This window comes from Melanotaenia boesemani, assembly GCF_017639745.1.
Source record: "Melanotaenia boesemani isolate fMelBoe1 chromosome 2 unlocalized genomic scaffold, fMelBoe1.pri SUPER_2_unloc_7, whole genome shotgun sequence".
NCBI lineage: Eukaryota > Metazoa > Chordata > Actinopteri > Atheriniformes > Melanotaeniidae > Melanotaenia > Melanotaenia boesemani.
The window spans coordinates 18,536-39,784 of record NW_024580588.1 but is presented as its reverse complement, the minus strand read 5'-3'; the positions used below and the strand labels follow the sequence as shown (position 1 = coordinate 39,784).

The window sequence follows — 21,249 nt, the reverse complement described above, 5'->3', positions numbered from 1 at the left end:
CGTGGTGGGGTGGCATGGGTTGGTGCTCCGGGGCTGCTGCTGGGGGCCCGGGTCTCTGGGCTGCCCTGGTCTGCCTCTGACCTCCGTGGAGGCGTGGTCGCATTTGCACCATCTCACTCACCACTCTTCATCACTGATCACTCCTTATTCCTCATCCTCTGCATGCTGACACAGTCACTGAGTTGTCCAGTGGTATTATATACTAATACATATTTTTTTCTTTGTTTTTTTACTGTGAGTTTGTATCTGGTCGGTGTTGTGCTACCTTTGTGATATGTCTTCTTTATTTGGTTATTATTTAAAAACTCTAAATGACTAGCAGCTCTGTTGTTTTCAGTAAAAGTTGTAGGACATTTTCTGGTGTGTTCATGTACAAGTGTAAGAGATTATTGTCTGGTGATAGTTTGGATTGAAGGGTCGTTGCTTCTGTCTGTGGTGTTTTTGTCTCCTCTTTCTTCTTTCTTCTTTCCCTTTTGCTTTTTTTTTTTTTTTTGCTGTCTTCCTTCTTTTTCTGTCCCTTCCAGTCAGGTCCAGCAAGATTACATAGATTCCATGATTCATAGTAAATAAATAAGTAAATGATTCAGATTATCAAGAGGAGCCTTATACCCATAATCCTCCTTTTGGCGGAGCAAATTTGTTCAGCACAACACAGCAACCAGATTATCATTCTGCTGCTATGATGCTGGACAGGACAGGTTGAAAAAAAAAAGACTGGATAAGTAGGGCATTATTCAGAGGCAACAAAGGTACACCAGCAGAAAACATGCAGACTGCAGCTCTATGTGCTTAGTGTGTGTGAGAAAGAGACAGCATAATTGTGTGTGTGTGTTAATTAAATAGTTCTAACTTGAGTGTGTGATGCTTTGTGTTTTGTCGTGGAAACATTTTGTGTTACTTGATGCATGAAAAGTGCTTTATAAATAAAATGGGATTATTTTTTACACACAACTCCCACCTGAACACACACGTATGTGATGATGTGATCAGACGACCTGTTGGTTCAGAGCGTAAAGGTGGAACATCTCCATCATCATTGTTTGGCTCTGAACTGGTTTCCAGGTGATTGTGTGGTTTTCATGGTAAAGTCGGGGCTTTTGTGAACGTAGTTTGAATTTGTTGGGTTTGTGTTTGTGAGAAAATGGTGGAGGTTTCAGGGAATGTTGGTAAAAACTGTAGCTCAGTTTCCCTCTTTATCCTCTGAACACACTGACATAGAAGGGTGTTTTCCACATTTCCCAGTCAGCTGATCCATCATCCAGAAGAAGAGGCAGGAGAACATGGCTGCCTGAACCGAACCACACATCCACCAGATGTGGCCCCAATCTGCTGATTACATCACTTCCTGCTGGAGCTGATCCAGAAGGAAGAAGTGGTGGAGCAGAGCCAATGTGGCTGTACAGGTGTCTGGATCAAACTGGGATCCCTCCTCCCCACACCCCCCCAAAGATCAATTACTAATCTGATCACATTCTACTTTCATACGAGACGAGTTAAATGATGATGGAAATTAAAGAACCAGACAGGTGATGTGTGGATTTCCAGATGAAAACAAGACTGATGAGAAAAATCTGACACTTTAGGATTAAACTGACTAAAACATGTCAGTCTTGTTTCTGTAAGACTGTAAACTGTAAAGAGGAGGAGAAAGATCTGACGTTGCTCCTCCTACCTGTCCTCCTCCTACCTGCCCTCCTCCTACCTGTCCTCCCTCCATCACAGGTAGAAATGTGACTCATTCCAGGAAGCAGCTCACCTGTGTATCAGTGGAGATTCTTCTTCTTCTTCTTCTCTGAACAAACTGTAAGTGTGAACTTTCCTCTTTGTTTCTGGAATGTTTGGAGAACGTGTTCACTTCTGATTTCAGCTCCAACTTTGATCTCTGCTGTTTGAAGACAAATCTACATGATGATCAGATCGTTATTTCTCTGAGGATCAAACTGTGGTTTTGTTGATGTGTAATGAGGCAGGAATGTGGCTCTACAGAACAACTTGAACTCCGACTTTCTCTCCGTGTTCACAGTAAAAACAGTCAGGCAGGTTTTTCATGTTTTAAGTTTTGTGTTGCAACATTATTTCCTGGATTATAATCCACCTTCACCTTGTTTCACATAAACAGCTCCAGTTACAACAACGTTGGGACTCTGTGTAAAAGTGTGGAAAACCAGAATTCACTGATTTATAAACCTCATCAGGTCATATTTTATTCCCAGTAGAAGATAAACAACATGGCAGATGATGAAACTGAGACATTTTATCATGTGATGGAAAATATGAGCTGATAGTGAATCTGATGCAGCAACACATCTGGAAAAAGTAGTTCCAGGGTGATGTTCAGCATGGTGTAAAATGTAGTTCCAGGGTGGTGTTCAGCATGGTGTAAAAAGTAGTTCCAGGGTGAAGTTCAGCATGGTGTAAAAAGTAGTTCCAGGGTGATGTTCAGCATAGTGTAGCATCTCTTCTTCTAACATGTCTGGAAACGTCTGGGAAGTGAGGAGACCAGTTTCTGGAGTTTTAGGAGAGGAATGTTGTCCCATTCTGGTCTGATGCAGGATTCTAGCTGCTCTACAGTCCTGGACCTTGGTTGCTGGATTTCTGCTTCCATGATGCTCCAGATGTTGTGTACTGTTGAAAGGTCTGGACTGCAGGCAGGCCAGTTCAGCAGCCGGACTCTTCTCCTGTGAAGCCATGCTGCTGTGGTGGATGCAGGATGTGGTTCAGCATCGTCTTGCTGAAATCTGCAAGGTCTTCCCTGAAAGAGACGTTGTCTGGATGGGAGCAGATGTTGCTCTAAAACCTTCTTGTACTTTTCAGCAATGATAGAGCTTCACAGATGTGGAAGCTGCCCACGCCATAGGCACTAATGCAGCCCAATCCCATCAGAGATGCAGCTTTTCACCTGTCCACTGATAACAAGCTGAATGCTCCCTCTCCTCTTTAGTCTGAAGGACACGCTGTCCATGCTTTCCACAAACTAGTTAATTTTCATCCAGGTTTCCACTTTGCCTCAGACCATTTAAAAAAAGCTTTGGTCCAGAGAAGATGGAGCTGGTTGTGGATCCTGTTCACATCTGGCTTCTTCTCTGCATGTTGGAGCTTTAACCTGCATTTGTGGGTTTCAGGGTGAACTGTGTTCACAGACAGCGGTTTCTGGAAGTCTTCCTGAGTCCATGCAGTGGTTTCCAGTAGAGAATCATGTCTGCTTTTAATGCAGACGATCACCAGCATCCACCCTTGTCCCATGCATACAGAGATTCCTCCTGATTCTTTCAGTCTGTGGATGACATTATCATCTGCAGATCAGGGATCACAGACTCTGACCCTTGAGGGCTACTGTCCTCCAGGTTTTAGTTTAGTACATAAAAGTCAGTCTTACCAACAACAAGGTTTTGACCTCCATCATGTTTACATGAACTTTACTCTGCAGCTCATTTAGAGCTGCCAGAATCAGTCCATTTATCCACTGATCAGCAGAAAGTCTACTGACTGCTCACACATGTGGGGAAACTAAATATCTGAAAGGGTTTTTAACAAAATGCTGCTCATCACAAAACATCAGCTTCATCTCTGGAATTTATTCCAAACATTTTACAAACAAAACGTCACTTTTCTGAAAAATGATCAACATGTTGGTCAGAAATGAAAAGAGATGTTTGGTGGAGCTTTAATTTAAATCCATGTTGAATCTGCTGAGTAAGAACAGACGAGTGGTTGTAACTGGGGAGTAAAACGTCCTGCTGATAGAAGTCCAGCAGCTGAAGGCAGCTTCCTCTTCCTCACTGCTGTCTGACTGCATCCATCTGACTCTGAGATGAAGCAGAAACTCAGAGCCAATCAGAGGAGGAGCAGCAGATGATGGAAAGGAGGATTTCAGTTGATGTTCAGATGAATGATGTGTGTTTCCTCTGCAGGTGAAGGTAGAAAGTGTGTGTGAGCTGATGTGAATCCAGCATCATGGATCAGGACAGAGAGGAGGGAGTCCCTCCCTCTAAAACCACTCAGAGGTGAGATGTCCATCTCTAACTGTCCATGACTCTTCTCCATGTCAGAGATCACAACTCACATCACCAAACATCTGGATTCACAGGAACCAGCCTGGCCCTGGCCCTGGCCCTGGCCCTGGACCTGGACCTGGACCTGGACCTGAACCTGAACCTGGACCTGGACCTGGACCAGAACCCAGCTGTGTCTCCATGAAGAGCGGCCGGTCGATTGATTTTTTTTTGGATTTCAAAACTGGTGTTTCCTCAGACCAGCAGTGAGTATCAGAGTCCAGTGGAGGTTGGATCAGGTTTCAGATGAAAACCAGTTTCAGGTTCATCATTTCTGGACGTCTCTGCTGAGACGAATCTGCAGCATCATGATCGTCATGTGAAAGATTTGATTTGTCTTCCAGATTCTTCTGCAAACTAAATGTTGAACAATTTCAGAATTCAGCTGTGAAATTATTAAACCATCTTTTTTCACAGGAAGCAACCTGGACCTGGACCTGGACCTGAACCTGGACCTGAGCCCAGCTGTTTGTCCTTTAAGAGAATGTCGATGGATCCTCCTCTTTATTTTAAATCAGAGCCACAGAGGTGAGCTGTGTGAAATTGTTGCATCAGTTTAGTTTTATTTCATCTTTTGTTTCAACTCAATAATAATAATAATAATAATAATAATAATAATAATAATAATAATAATAATAATAATAATAATAAAGGATATCTTCAGTATTTAAGGTGAAATATCCAGATGAAGCTCTAATAATAAACATGTGAGTTTTATTAAATATTTCTTGTGAGCTGAGAATAATCAGGAGGATTCTGTCTCAGTGCAGGAAACATAGAATCTCCATAATTCAACTTTCTCATCTGTGGAACGTAGAAGCAGACGAGAGTTTTTCCTCCTCTGGAAAAAGGAAACAGATTCTGGACGTTTTCCAGAAGTTCAGGAGATTCTCTGAACCTCAGTTACTAAGTGACCTGCAGTCAGTTTGGCTCCTCACAAACACACCAAACTTTTTCTTAGTGGAAAACTCCAACATCAAACACATTTATACTGGGAGCTGCCCAGTCTAACCAGTCTCATCCAAGCACACACTGGCTGTGGCTGCCTTGCTCCAGGGCACCTCAGCACAGAGCTTCATGAAGGTGTTGGTGAGAGCTTCCTAAAAGCTGAAAGCAGCTTCTCCATGTGACAGAATGTGATGTGATTCTTCCTGATTCCTCCACAGAGTGGACCAGCAGAGCTCAGAGCTTCCCAGTGGTCAGTCTGCCCAGCAGCATCAAACACAGCTGGACTCCATATTTATGGTCTGTACATGTACAACAACTACTTTTCCATCTCTTCTGTCCACATCATCTCCATGCTGACCTTTGTAGACCAGTGGATTGTCAGTGTGTCCAACATGGATCTGATGTTTGGCTCCATGATTTCAGTCTGATTGTGTCCTTCATATCGTTTCTCTTCCAGCTGCTGGAGGACAACATGATCACTTTCATGAAGAAGGAGCTGAAGAAGTTCCAGAAGCTTCTGAGTCCAGATTACCCAGAATGCTCAGTGTTGGAGGGTGAGGATGAGGAGCAGAGGAAGAGCAGCAGAGAGGCGTTAGTGAAGATCACAGTGGACTTCCTGAGGAGGATGAAGCAGGAGGAGCTGGCTGAGCGTCTGCAGAGCAGTAAGAGGATTTCTCTAAAGATTGAAGCTGCTGGATAAATGACACATTTACTGATGTCTCAACACATGAACATCACATATTCACATCCTCATTCCTCAGAGGCTTCAAATCTTTACTGACTCTTCTTATTTCTTCTTTTCTTTCAGACTACTTTGCTCCAGTTTGTCAACATAAACTAAAATGTGGTCTGAAGAAGAAGTTCCAGTGTGTGTTTGAGGGGATTGCTAAAGCAGGAAACCCAACCCTTCTGAACCAGATCTACACAGAGCTCTACATCACAGAGGGAGGGACTGCAGAGGTCAATGATGAACATGAGGTCAGACAGATTGAAACAGCATCCAGGAAACCAGACAGACCAGAAACAACCATCAGACAAGAAGACATCTTTAAACTCCCACCTGGAAGAGATGAACCAATCAGAACAGTGATGACAAAGGGAGTGGCTGGCATTGGGAAAACTGTCTTAACACAGAAGTTCACTCTGGACTGGGCTGAAGACAAAGCCCACCAGGACATCCAGTTGACATTTCCACTGACTTTCAGAGAGCTGAATGTGCTGAAAGAGAAAAAGTTCAGCTTGGTGGAACTTGTTCATCACTTCTTTACTGAAACCAAAGAAGCAGGAATCTGCAGCTTTGAAGAGTTCCAGGTTGTCTTCATCTTGGACGGTCTGGATGAGAGTCGACTTCCTCTGGACTTCCACAACAATGAGACCCTGACTGATGTTACAGAGTCCACCTCAGTGGATGTGCTGCTGACAAACCTCATCAGGGGGAAACTGCTTCCCTCTGCTCGCCTCTGGATAACCACACGACCTGCAGCAGCCAATCAGATCCCTCCTGACTGTGTTGGCATGGTGACAGAGGTCAGAGGGTTCACTGACCCACAGAAGGAGGAGTACTTCAGGAAGAGGTTCAGAGATGAGGAGCAGGCCAGCAGGATCATCTCCCACATGAAGACATCACGAAGCCTCCACATCATGTGCCACATCCCAGTCTTCTGCTGGATCACTGCTACAGTTCTGGAGGATGTGCTGGAAACCAGAGAGGGAGGAGAGCTGCCCAAGACCCTGACTGAGATGTACATCCACTTCCTGGTGGTCCAGACCAAAGTCAAGAAGGTCAAGTATGATGGACGAGCTGAGACAGATCCACACTGGAGTCCAGAGAGCAGGAAGATGATTGAGTCTCTGGGAAAACTGGCTTTTGATCAGCTGCAGAAAGGAAACCTGATCTTCTATGAATCAGACCTGACAGAGTGTGGCATCAATATCACAGCAGCCTCAGTTTACTCAGGAGTGTTCACACAGATCTTTAAAGAGGAGAGAGGACTGTACCAGGACAAGGTGTTCAGCTTCGTCCATCTGAGTGTTCAGGAGTTTCTGGCTGCTCTTCATGTCCGTCTGACCTTCATCAAGTCTGGAATCAACCTGATGGAAGATGAACAAACAGATTCTGTTTGGTCTAAGTTATTAAATAAACCAGAACTACGTCTCCATCGTAGAGCTGTGGACGAGGCCTTACAAAGTCCAAATGGACACCTGGACTTGTTCCTCCGCTTCCTCCTGGGTCTTTCACTGCAGACCAATCAGAGTCTCCTACGAGGCCTGATGACACAGACAGGAAGTAGCTCACAGACCAATCAGAAAACAGTCCAGTACATCAAGAAGAAGATCAGTGAGAATGTGTCTGCAGAGAGAAGCATCAATCTGTTCCACTGTCTGAATGAACTGAATGATCGTTCTCTAGAGGAGGAGATCCATCAGTTCCTGAGATCAGGACGTCTCTCCACAGATAAACTGTCTCCTGCTCAGTGGTCAGCTCTGGTCTTCATCTTACTGTCATCAGAAGAAGATCTGGAGGTGTTTGACCTGCAGAAATACTCTCCTTCAGAGGAGGTTCTTCTGAGGCTGCTGCCAGTGGTCAAAGCCTCCAGCAAAGCTCTGTAAGTACATATATAGCAGAATGTGGAGAAATATACTGCTGCTGTTTGTTCTGAGATCAGAGATGAACACAGGTAAAAGCTCAGTCTCATAGAAATTTGAACAAGTCATAATGATATGGGTGTGTAGATGCTGAGAGTCTCTTTTCAACTATTCTAAAGGAGACTGTCGTTTGATTTTCACTGATCTTCATCTTCTTGAGAGATGTGTCATCAGAAGGGAAAGGTGATGGAGCTTAAAAAGAAGACTAATTACTCTAAAGTTTGTTCCATCAGACATCTAAATATTTGGAACTGTTATTTTTATTTACTCTGGGATCTGATCGGGTTCTACAAAGTTGGGTTCTTTTATTAAATAATTAAATAGAGATTTGAACAGTTTTTTGGGGAAAGTTTCAGGGGAAAAGCTGCAGGACGTCTGAATTAGATCTTCCAAGATCTCTTGAATTTACATCAGAGAATTTGGACATAGAACTGAATGAATTGCAGAATGTGGTTTTCAGCATTTCAGTGAACAAGAACAGCTTTAAGATTCATGATCAAAATTCAGTAACAGAAATCAGACTTTTGTAATAATCAGATCTGACACATCTATATCCACTTCTGATATGTGATATTATGGAAAACCCTGGTCTACATTTTCCTGTCCATTACTGGATTTCAAACAGAATTCATAAGTACTTCGTGATGTAATTCTCAAACTTCCAGATATTTTAAGAACATAACGGGTGTTCTGAACCCTGGGTTGGAACAACTGGTTTACATGATAAATTGATTAATCTTGTTAACTCCAGGAATCAGATCATGATCAGATTGTTGGTGTACATGTAAACAGGCTCATTAATGATGTGAAGTAGTTCCAACATGACAAAGCTCATGCTGTGCTGATAAATGCTAAACTCTATTCCTTACTGACCAGATCTGAGGCCTGTACTACGAAGCTGGATTTTCTTTTATCAGAGTAACTTCAGGGTTTTCTGTACTACCACACTGGTCCACTTACCAAGCTGTATTACCATAGCAACCAACGCTAACCTGCTCCAGAGCAGGTTATGTTCTGGATAAGATATCAGCGAGTATAAAAGTGCCAACTCCTGACCAATCAGATCTCATGAAAAATGGCCTGCCCATTTTTAGAAGATCCCATTAACATTGGTGCACAGATAGTGAAAGGAGAGGTTAGGAGAGAAAGAGTCTTTAGGGACAAATCAACCAGTTGGACTGTCCTGATGACATAATGTACCAAAGGTACAGCTTTTAAACAAATGAGCTGAGATACATGTCATACATGTTTTATTTATTTATTTATTTATTTATTTATTTATTTATTTATTTATTTATTTATTTTTACCCTGTCCTGTCCAGCATCCTAACATACAGAAAGGTGGTCTGTGTGTCATATTTTTCTTGACAGATTTGCTCTACCAAGGGAGACATGTTATATACATGGCTGCCCTTGATATTTTTATTATTTTTATTGTAATCTTATTTTCTTTAGTCTTATATGTCAGTGCCGAACCTGACAGGGAGATAGAGGAAGAAAGAAAGAAAAAAAAGGGAGAAAAGGACAGGATTAAAATATGGAAATAACAGTTGTCTATGCTGCCCAGAACATATCACAAAAAAAAACAACAATATAAACTACCACAGTACTACATGATACCGAAAGAAAGATAGGATTATGATGATATAAAAAATTACAATAGTCATCAAACGTACCTGCAGATAAACGTACCAACACACAAACATCAGCTACATTTAGTGAGAAGCGGATAGAGAGACGAGCACACTTGTGAGCATGCAAGTGTTAACATGCATGTGTGGCCATGCAACAAGGAGGAAATGTGTACCCGCAAGGGGGCCACGATCATGCCGCATCCCGAAGCATCAGCGGGAGACGGGGGGAGCCCGAGGCCCCAAAGGCCAAGCAGGTCCACAGAGTACCAAGCCCGGGACAGCCAAAGCAGACAGAGCAGCGGCCCACCCGGACCAGAGCAGAGGGGCCCCCAGACCGGAACCCCCGGCACGACGGGGCAGGGGCACCGGGCAGCCCAGGGCGATGGTGAGCAGGCCCAGCGGGCGTCGGGCGCTGCGGTGCGGGCCGCACAATGGGCAGGCGCCCCACAGGCCCAAGGGCCACCCATTACCCCCAGCAAAGCCCCACCCAGGAACCCGACGGGGCCCGACTGCCCCAGGCAAAACCACCGTGGGCCACGCCAACCCAACACCAAGGCTAGGCACCCCAGGGACACTCTTTACCCCAACCCTTACCCATTTTTCAGGAATAAACAAGTGTCGTCCGCCAATTGGCTCAATAGTAAAACCCTATCCGCAACAGAAATTCCTTAAATATTGCTTGATTTCAGGTAATGACAAAAGACCTGCCCCACAATAAGAAAAAGGTACACAGAGACAGGGCAACCTTGCCGAATACCGCTCTCTAACTGGAACCTAGGAGTTGTACCGGTACTTAATTTAATACAACTATTACCATTAGCATAAAGGGTTGACATGGCGGAACAGAAAAACCTCCCAAATCCTAGTTTTTCTAGACAAAAAAAAAATAAATAAAAAAAGAAAGGGATGCTCAACAGAATCAAAAGCCTTATAGAAGTCTAGGAAGAGTATGGAACTATCTTCATCAATAAGGTCAGAATAATCAACCAGATCAAGAACTAGTCTTATGTTATTGAAGATTTGTCTATTAATCATGAATCCAGATTGATTTTCATCTATAATACTATCCAATATCAATTTAAATCTCTGAGCAAAGATAGTAGCAAACAATTTATAGTCATTATTAAGCAAGGTCATTGGTCTCCAATTTTCAATGTTAGTAATTTCTTTGTTAGGTTTAGGGATCAAACTGATGACACCCTGAGTCATGGTAACAGGGAGTGTGGCGTTATTGAGGCTTTCAGAAAAAACTTCTAAAAGAAAAGGGGTAAGAGTATTAGAGAATAATTTATAAAATTCAGCGGTGATTCCATCACTGCCCGGTGATTTGTTGTTTTATAGCCTCAGCAATCTCTTTTTCAGTAATAGTAGAATCACAGAATAATTTTTCTTCCTTACTAATTGATTTCATGTTTCCCAGACGCTGTGAAAACTTTAAGAGGGAGTCGTTGTTAAACTGAGTTTTATACAATGAGGAGAAGTACTGAAAACAGAATTTCACGATATCCTCCTTGTTATTAGTAACCGTATTATCAATCAACAATTGTTGTACTGTATTTTATTTAGCTCGTGATCTCTCCAATTTAAAAAAATAAGATGACATTTGTTCTCGGTGTTCAAACCATTTTTGTCTCGACCTTATAAATGCCCCTTCTGCTTTGTATTTATAAAGTTCATCCAGCTTTTCCTGCAGTTCCGAGAGCTTCAGTTTCTCTACATCATTTAAGTCTACTGTATTTTTATTAGAAAGACTCGCAATTTCCCTAACAACCTTTTTTCTTCATCAAGTGACCTAGATTTAGCCAATAAACTACCATAATTCCTTAAATATTTATCTATCTCGTATTTTAAAAATTCCCAATTAGATTCAAAAGAATTTTCTTTTTTTGCTTTTTCCCAATAAAAAGAAATAAGTTGTGTTAAATTTTCTTTTACGTCGTTATGGCTCAGAAGGGAGCTATTCATTTTCCAAAATGAGAAACCTTTGGAAAGGGTTTCACCTGGCAATAAGTTAATATTGAGTACTATCGCCTTATGATCGGTTAAAGGCGTTGGTAAAATCTGAATGGTGACACTGCTTTTATCGAGTGAACGAGGAACAAGCCAATAATCTAAACACGAGCATCTAGAAAAGTCTTTATTACTCCAGGTATACACTCTATCAACTGGAAACTAATCTCTCCAAATATCAGTTAAATCATATTTGTTCACTAAATTTTTAAGGTTTGAGTTTGAATGAGAGGGTTTTCCGGGTGGCCATCTGTCCATAACTTCATCCAAAACAACATTAAAATCGCCCCTATTACTAAATATGCATCTGGGAACTTGGATAGGTAGAAGTGAATTTTCAGATCTAACAAATCTAATAACAAATCATTTTCAGATCGTAAATTGTAGCCGTAGAAATTAATAATAAGAAGAATCTTGTTATACATCTTTAAAACTAAACAAAGTGGCCATTTTTTTCACAATCCGAGAGCAGCACTGATGGGTATTTTTCTATCTTAAAATAAGTCACATAGAACTCAGAGTGAAGTCAGCTTCATCGCGATGGGAGCACTCAGAGAGTGTCTGGTGTCAACTCCGAAGTCTGAACCCCAGCGCAGCCTCTTTATTGAGCAGCTATCACACTTCAGTAGAGCAAACAAAGTTCAAGCAAAGTTCAAACAGGGAAACACATCAGCATACAACACTTTATGACCCTTATCACACAGAGCAGTGACCCCCACATCCTGTCCTCTGCAGGGCGGGTGAGACCGCAAATCATTACCCATCCTTAAGGGAGAAACTTTAAACTGTTAACTTTAAACTGTCAACTTCTGCTTACTCTAACATTTCCCTCCTGTTTGACATTTAAAGTTATCAATTCCAAGCATAAACCAAACATAAATCAAAAACATGAATCAAAAATATGTGAAGAAATGCAAATATAAAACGAAGTCCACCTTTCAAAGCATCAGACTGTATCACTTGTCTTCACATTTTCAATACAGGCATCATAACAGTGAACATTACAGACCTGTGTCTGTAGCATCAACTGGGAGTGGAGCATACTCCCGTGACAACATAAGTTGTTGCGCATAGGTATGTGAAATTGCTCGAGAAATCATGGATTTAAGACATGGAATCACACAAGAAATCAGAATGCAAAATAGAATCAATACTGATAGGAATGGAGCACACACCCTTAATATCACAGTCCACCATGGTCCACTAGTAAGCCATGACCAGAAACCCCACTCAGGGGGTGGCACACGATCTGCAGCCATACTGTCCCTGAGATTCCGCAGGCCAGTCATTGCCTGCACCACATCTCCATTAACTTCATCAGGAATATAGTTACAGCAGGTGGTATTTATCATCACGCAAACGCCTCCTGTCTAACAGGGCTGTTTTAAGCTGTTGCTGATACGGACCTTTTTCGTCAGTATCATAGGGAATGCCACTGTGTATTTTAAATTCTTTCTCAAACTGTATGCGGAAATCATCCACTTCTTCATTTGGCTTCTGTTTTACAGCTGCAAGGTGGCTGTAATTAGCCATTTTCTTAAAGGCAACACGCACACGGTCAAAAAGTGCATCTAGCTGAGTTTTATAGGCTCCAGTTATGTCACCATCTGCTGGGTAGGGGCTAACTGCTCCTACCGCATCTCTACCTGTATAATCTCTCGGATCCTGTTGCTTTCTCCCCAGACGATGAACCAAGTCAACCACATCAGCAAGTTTTCCTTTGATATCTGGAGCAACTTCCTGGCAGATTTTGATTACTTCATTACGGATATTTTCATGGACAGACTCAGGGACTCCTGCCAACTTTAGATTCCATCTTCTTGTGTAGGACTCCAACTCATCCATTCGCCTTTGTAAAGTTTTAATGGGTACCTCTACATTGTCAACTCGTTCCTCAAGTTTGGTCATTTTTGCAGAGATTTCCTTCAAGTCAGCAAAAGCACGGTCGACTTTCTCATTCAGATCCATAATTTTGCTCTCAATCACATCAGATCTGTTGTTGATGAGCTTTGTTAAGCTAGCTAACTGCGAGTGGATATCACTCAACAATGGAGGGTTAGTTGGATCTTGTGGTTTTTTCTTTGCCTCAGGCGAATTAATTGGTGTTGTCTGCAGAGGGGGGATATCATCCTCGATACTGACGAACTCCTCGACGGCCCCAGTATTCAAAGAGTAATCGTGGCCTCCAGAAGCTAACGCCCATGTCGGACTAGTTTTAGCTAGCTCGGTAGAGTGGGAAGAATGCTCTCTTTTTTTCCCCATTTCAAGCGTAGTAAAGTTCACCAAAGTGTTAAAATCACATGAACTTGCAAAAAGATAAGATTGACTTATGTTACAGATACTTAAGCACAGTTTTCAGTAGAAGTTGGCGCGGAGCGTCTATGCATGCGTCATCTCAGGCGAACATTTCAGCCGGAAGCCCGTGTTGCGAGCATTGTCTCTGAGCATTGATTCAGCATGCTAAAAGTCACGTGATAGACCAAACAAGGCCTCATTACGTCATCAGTGCGTATCGAGCAGCAAGCGGGATCTTTGAAGGGACCGGGCTTGTCAATCTCTCATATTCCAAACGCTTAGGAGATCGCAGGTTTTTGAGAGGAGATTCTGTAGCGATTGTGCGACATTGTATTTTGAAAACAAATTTAGGAAAAGCATCACATAAGCACGAGCTTATATTGAATCACATTTAGCTTTTAGAGATTTGGGGAAACAAACGTCTGCGCAAGACGCCGTTGCCAGAGTAACTGCTGAAGGAGCTCGGAGTATGAGAGAAGGACGGAGCAGGCGGTGCCTTCAACATCACAGGTAAGCTTAATTCCCCTTTTGTTTATATAGATGTTTTTTAAATAGCCTTGCAAAGACCAGACTTTAAAGTTAATCATAAACTTCAACCAGAAGCATCAGAGGAAACATCTCAGTCTACAGCTGCAGAGGAAAAACCACCAGCTGCAGGACCTTAGACACCAAGCTGGTTTCTGATCACCATCAGCAGAGAATTTAATGATTTTAAACTTGGTTAATTACAATTTTGTTCTTGTGTTTGTTTCAGGTGCAACCTCTCCAAAGCTGGAGAGGTAGTGTGCCAGAAGAGGAGCAGACTGAAGCCTGACATTGAGAAAATACGTTTTTAAATAAAAATTTATGACACATCACAATGTTGCCAAAGTTTTTTTTCCTCATAATACATTTCAAGATTCAAAGTGTCTTTGTCATTTGCACAGTAAGGAAACAAGTTTCCCTGAACAATGTAAATCTTACTTTGCCGTCCAACCTGAATGCCACAAAATATTATAAAATAAAAACAATTTATTGTTTATTTTATATTTGCTGCCTCTGCAGCACATTATCGGCTCTTTTAAAGATATTTCTTATCATTGTTATGCTGATGATATTCAGCTTTTTATTTCTTTTAAACCTCAGGATGTTTTTAAGATTCAGACATTGCTTGGGTGTTTGGATGCTGTCAGGAGCTGGATGAATGACAACTTTCTTCAACTTAATGATGAAAAAACCGAGGTCCTTGTTTGTGCCCCTGACAGCTTTTTACCTGAGATAGCTGAGAGTCTCGGCCCACTTGCCTCATGCATTAAGCCCTCGGTCAGGAACCTTGGGGTAACCCTTGACCCTGCAATGTCCTTAGATGCTCATGTAAAATTACTTGCTCGCTCTTGTTTCTATCACCTCAAAAACATTGCTAAGCTGCGCCCAGTTGTTTCACCATCTGAGATGGAGATGATCGTACATGCCTTCATCTCAACCAGACTGGATTACTGTAATTCCCTCTTCACATATTTAAACAAAAAATCGCTTGACCGTCTCCAGTTGGTTCAGAATGCTGCTGCAAGGCTGATAACTAAATCCCCCAAATTCACCCATGTCAGTCCTCTTCCAATCCAGCTGCACTGGCTGCCCATTTATTACAGGGTGCATTTTAAAATTCTGGTTTTTACCTATCAAGCCCTACATGACGAGGCACCCGAATACATCAGGGATCTCCTACAACTCAGCAGGTCCTTGAGATCGAGTCACCAACATCTGCTGGTTGTTAAACCAACACGGCTGAGAACTAAGGGTGACAGAGCCTTTGCAGCAGTGGCCCCTGTTCTCTGGAACTCCCTTCCTCTAGGCCTGAGATCTGTGGACTCCATGATCTCTTTTAAAAAGCAGCTAAAAACACATCTTTTTAAACTTGCTTTTACTTAGTTTTATTTATTTTTATTATCTCTGTATTACTGTTATTCAGTGTTTTATCTTGTTGTTAAGCACTTTGTGATTTTATCTTGAAAGGTGCTATATAAATAAACATTTACTTACTTACTTACTTACAATTTGAAAAAAAAAAACAAAAAAAAAACTGAGTAAATAATGTACATAAATGTGCAGTGTGCTATAAACTTGTGCCACGTTTAACAACCATCAGCTATGCAAAAGAAAACAACTCATGAGGTAGATGATAACACGCATTTGCAATATTATAAATAATAAGACACATAAAACAGCAAACAATTTTATTACAACTGTATAAAATAACACAGTCACTATACCCGGTGCACAAACACTCCTTCCCTCATGCCTTCCCACTGAGTAGACTACTATCATTACAGATTGGTTTACTTAAGTTACACCACAATTCGGTTACCTAAACAAATGTTACCTAATACCCCTCCTTGTTATTTATATGAACAACAGAAAAATAAATATTTACTCGGATGGTAGATTACGTATTGTTTATTGAACACGTATTCAAAGTTGAGATAGGGATGACAGATGTGAGGTGTCAACACTGTCCTTCTGATGCATCAGACACCCACAGCCAGCAGATGGAGCTCTTTGGTTTGGTCAAATGATTCAGAACACTAAGCCATTTTCAAGCATTTGGGTCAAAGTTGGCTCGATGATTCATGAGGCCTCGGTTTCACCAGCCCTACCTGCAGCATCAGCCTAACGGATCCGGGAGCTCGATGAAGAGTGCACCCTGCAGCAATACCCGGTGAGTCTCTGCAACAATAAGCAGAGTGAGCAGCACTGGAGGGACAAACAACCAATTTGCAGCAGCGGCTGCTGCTAGCCTACCTGCACCATCCAAGAGGGGGAAATTCCGGCTGCCAGGAACTGACGTGAACCCAGCCACCCGGAAGCGAGAGGCAGACTGCACGCCCTGCTCGACCCCGCTCAGTAATTGGCCGACCAACACATACGGCAATCAATGAAACACGTAACACCTGTGTGTCCTGCTACACTGGCTTTGGCTGCAGCAACAGTGTTGCTTTTAGCCTGAATTATATTTTAAATTCTTCATATTTTTGAAGAATAATATTCTGCTCCTCTATGGTAAAACACACTGCTCTGCAGGGTTTGTCCATGTTTGCGATTGTTCAGAACCTCCTAACACCACCCCTTTTATGTGAACTCGCACTAATCTTAATTGAAAAACCCTGGGTTGAGTTACTGAGTTGATAACCAGCTTTGTAGTACAACTTATCCAGATCCTGGATGTCTGGGTAAGTCAACCCAGGTAACGGAGAGAAATCTGGGGTATGTTAATCGCGCTTAGTACAGGCCTCTGAAGTCAGCCCCACCCATCAACCGGATAGATTAGTTCTTGAGGTACATGATGTACTTTGTTGTATGAATTAAATGTTCAAACTGTTACTGATTCTCTGGAAATTCTCAGCCACCATGCTGAATCCTTGTTTACTCATGATGACTTTGAGTTTAAAATCCACCACATGGACACGATAACAAGGTTAGAAACCTGATTTTCTCTACAGGTGGTCCTTCAGTCTGCATCCACCATGAGGGCTGATTATGTTTGTCACATATATTATTTGTGTTTTTCTCTGTAACTTTCTCTCTAGGCTGAGTGCGTGTGGTCTCTCAGAGAGAAGCTGTGGACCTCTGTCCTCAGTCCTCAGCTCCCAGTCCTCCAGTCTGATAGAACTGGACCTGAGTAACAACGACCTGCAGGACTCAGGAGTAAAGAAGCTGTGTGATGGACTGAAGAGTCCAGACTGCAAACTGGAAACTCTCAGGTCAGGATTCATCAAACTGAGAGTTTAAAATGAGTTTTTATTAATAACTAATAGAAAACATGTGGAAGGTGTTTGTATGATTGTCTCTGATTTAGGCCTCTTACATCACATGAACTTCCCAGAACCAGTAACTGGTCCCACATCCCTAACCTCTCAGAACATATGAAATCTTTGTTCCCCTTGGCAAAGCAAATTTGTTTGGCATAACACAGCAACCAGACTATCGTTATGATGCTGGACAGGACAGGTAAAAAACAAACAAACAAACAAAAAAATGGAATTACGGTAACCACATGGCAAGAAAAAACCACAGGGAAACATGGCAGATGTTGTGACAATGGAAAACTGAAACTGAGCGGTATAAACACAGAGGATCTAATAGGAAACAGTTGAAATTAATTAGCTCACCGGGATTAATTGCAAACAAACAAGAAGAAAACACAAAACAGAAGGAGAATGAATTTCAAATTAAAAAAGGAAACCAGAAAGGCAACTGCCCCAAAATAATCGGTAAAACTAAACCATAAAACACACAGACCATGACAGAGACGGGTCCAGACATTCCACTTTAGTGTCACAGCAGTTCTCTCAGAGTTTCTGTCATATGTGTTGTTTTCTGCAGCCTGTCAGGATGTCTGATCACAGAGGAAGGCTGTGCTTCTCTGGCCTCAGCTCTGACCTCCAACCCCTTCCATCTGAGAGAGCTGGACCTGAGATACAACCATCCAGGAGACTCAGGAGTGAAGCTGCTGATGGCTGCACTGAAGGATCCACACAGACTCAGGTATGGAGAGGCTGCTGCAGCCACACAATGTCTGATAGAGGAGGAAGATCTGCAGACATTTTCTCTGTCCTTCACTCAGTCCTGCTTCATGCTGGATATGAGTGTTATATGAACCATCACACATGTAGGAGCCTTTTTCCTTTGCTCACAGCAGATATGTGAGTAGGAGAGTCTCCAAGGAGAATATCTGCAGGAACAACAGTGATAACTGTCTGTTGCTCAGAGTTTCTTCAGTCTGGAAACATCTCTGCAGGTTAAAGGGACATTCTGTCATAGAAACATCTTTTCTGTCCTGTGACCCTGGATCAGACACAAAGATGCTCCCGGAAATGTGAGCTTAGCTTAGCTTAGCACAGATATTTATAAAAGCGTGTGAACAGTCATGTTCTTGTAAAGTTCTATTTATGCCGGGGCTGTAGGTGCCAGCGGTTGGGGTCATCTCTCTGGCAGAGGCTGAGGCCACTGGTGGTGCCTGGGTCGGTGGGCGTCGGCCCTGGGGCGGGTGGCCAGGCTATTCTAGGGCTGGCTGGGTGAGGGTTCTGGACTCTGGTGCCTGGGGGTGGCCCCCCCTCCCTCCAAAGTGGTGGGGTCCATATGTGCCGGTGGTCTGGGCCTGCCCAGGTGTGCTGCCATGGTGTGGGTTGGTGCATGCCCTGGTGTCTGGTTGCCGCCCTGGGACCCAGGGTATGGCACGAAAGGTGTAAGGGTTAGAAGGGGGGTGGAGTGGGGTTCGGGGGATTGTAGGGAGAGGTGCTGGGGTGTGAGACAGGGATGTTTGTATGCTGCGTGTGTGTTTTTGCTGTGGATAATGCGTGTAGTGGTGTGGGTGTGTATGCCTAAGCATGTGCTTGGATGAGTGGGAGTGTGCAAGATCACAAGTGAGTAGGTGGGGTGGGGAGGGATGACATGACCCTGTGGCAGAGGCCTGGGGGTGCCTGGGGGTGGTGCGCTGTAGATCTGGGCTCTCCCGCTACTCCTCTCTTTCCCCCCTGGGTGTTTGGTGAGTAGGTGCCTTCTGGGGTCAGTGGCAGCTTGTTGGCTGCAGTCGCTGCATGGCCCGGTCATGGGGGGGCAGCTGCCCCTTGCCTGTCTTGCCCTGGGGGGCCTCCTGGGGAGCAGTGGTACCTAGTGCTCCTAGCAGCTCACCGTCCGGAGTGAGGTTTGCTTTCCTTCAGACTTACATCCCCAGAGCCCTCTTGTTCCCTGCTCTCTCTCGCTTTCTTACACACACACATACATAGGGATTTGGGAGGCGTGCACGTCATGCGGAGTGTAGCCAAGGGGACCACCCAAGTGGCTTCCTGTGCTGCACCCTTTAGCAACTCGCCTTTCAGTTTTAATTACACTTAGACATCTAAACACAAACACAACACACAAACAGCTTTTAGGGTGTGTGTCATGTGGTGCATGGAGGGTGGGACTACTAATATGGCCTTGCTCCCAGCACAATATTGTCACTGCCCCTCAGTTTTACTTGCAAAAAACACACTCACCACAAACAGTCATGAGCGGGGAAGAGGAGGGCAATGGAAACCTCTAACACACCTGTTCCCCAGGGTGCCATCAGGGGGGGGGGGGGGGGGGGGGGGGGGGGTTGGGGGGGGGGATTTGGGGCTCGCCGTCCTCTGGTCCACCGGAAACGTCTCCCACAGGGCATGGTGGGAGGGAGGGGGAGGTGCTGGGGTGTGAGATTAGGAGGTTTGTATGCTGTGTGTGTGTTTATACCGAGGCCCCATGCAGGCTCTTGGTGAATGCATTGAGGAGATTAATGACTGGATGTGTCTGAACTTTCTTCAGTTAAACAAAAACAAAACTGAGGTGATTGTCTTTGGTGTGAAAGAGAAACGATTAAAGGTCACCACAGAGCTTCAGTCTATACACCTAAAAACCACCAAACAGGCCAGAAATCTGGGTGTACTGATGGACTCAGACCTTAACTTTAAAAAACACATTAAGGGAATTACAAAGCCAGCCTACTATCATCTTAAGAAAATATCAAGGGTAAAAGATCTGATGTCTCAGCAGGACCTGGAAAAACTAGTCCATGCTTTCATCTTTAGTCGGCTTGATTATCGTAACAGTGTTTTTACAGGTTCTACCTAAAACATCAGTCAAACACCTGCAGCTGATTCAGAACTCTGCTGCTCCAGTCCTCACTAAGACCAAGAAAGTGGACCACATCAGTCCAGCTCTGAGGTCTTTAGACTGGCTGCCTGTTCGTCAGAGGATAGATTTTAAAGTTCTGCTGCTGGTCTATAAAGCTCTGAATGGTTTAAGACCAAAATACATCAGTGAACTCTTGACCCAGTATGAACCTACCAGAACCCTCAGGTCATCTGGATCCAGTTTCTTATCAGTTCCCAGAGTCAAAACCAGACATGGAGAAGCTGCATTTAGCTTCTATGCTCCACATGTCTGGAACAAACTCCCAGAAAGTCTCAGATCAGCTGAAACACTCAGTTTATTTAAATCCAGGTTAAAGACCCACCTGTTCTCTGCTGCATTTCAATAGTTTTTATTTAGAAGTCAAAATCTACATTTGGTTCTTTTAAGCTGGAATCATGTTTTAATATTGTCTTTAACTTTATTTCTCTATTTTATTTTAGCATATTCCTTCTGCTTTTATTTAATTAATTACATTTCTTTTAATCTTTATTTTTTTATTATTATTATTATTTTTTTTTTTAATGCACTTGTCTGCACCCTGCTGTAATGATTTATGTAAAGCACTTTGAATTGTCTTGTACATGAAATGTGCTATACAAATAAATTTGCCTTTGCCTTTTATATTGTGTGTGTGTGTGTGTCTGTGTGTGTGTAGATGTGTGTGTGCTAGGATGTGCTAGGATGTGGCGTGTGCAAGGACATAGGTGTGTATGTTGGGGGGCCTGGGGGTTGTGTGCGATGGGTCTGGGCTCTACTGCTGTCCTTCTTCCCCTCCTCTCATTTCCCGCTAGGCATGTGCTCTCTCTCTCTCTCTCTCTCTCTCTCACTTACACACACCCACACACACACACACACGTAGGGACTTGGGAGGCAAACACGCCATGCAGGGTGGAGCGGAGGGGGCCATTTAGCGGTCTCCTCGGCTGCACCCTGTGGCGACACTCCTCTCAGTTTTAATTGTACTTAGACACCAAAAC

The 21,249-nt window shown here is 43.3% G+C and overlaps 1 protein-coding gene across 1 annotated transcript; it reads left to right on the top strand.

Moving 5' to 3' along the window:
* Positions 1-1,961: 1,961 nt before the first annotated feature.
* Positions 1,962-17,191, top strand: LOC121636102 (NLR family CARD domain-containing protein 3-like; the record flags this gene model as incomplete). The annotated part of the gene is made up of 6 exons (XM_041979407.1): positions 1,962-2,040; positions 4,177-4,258; positions 4,438-4,519; positions 5,611-5,662; positions 5,809-7,606; positions 17,149-17,191. Coding segments are annotated over exons 1-6 (2,136 nt in total), but the record flags the coding sequence as incomplete, so codon positions are not given.
* Between the last annotated feature and the right edge of the window lie 4,058 nt (positions 17,192-21,249).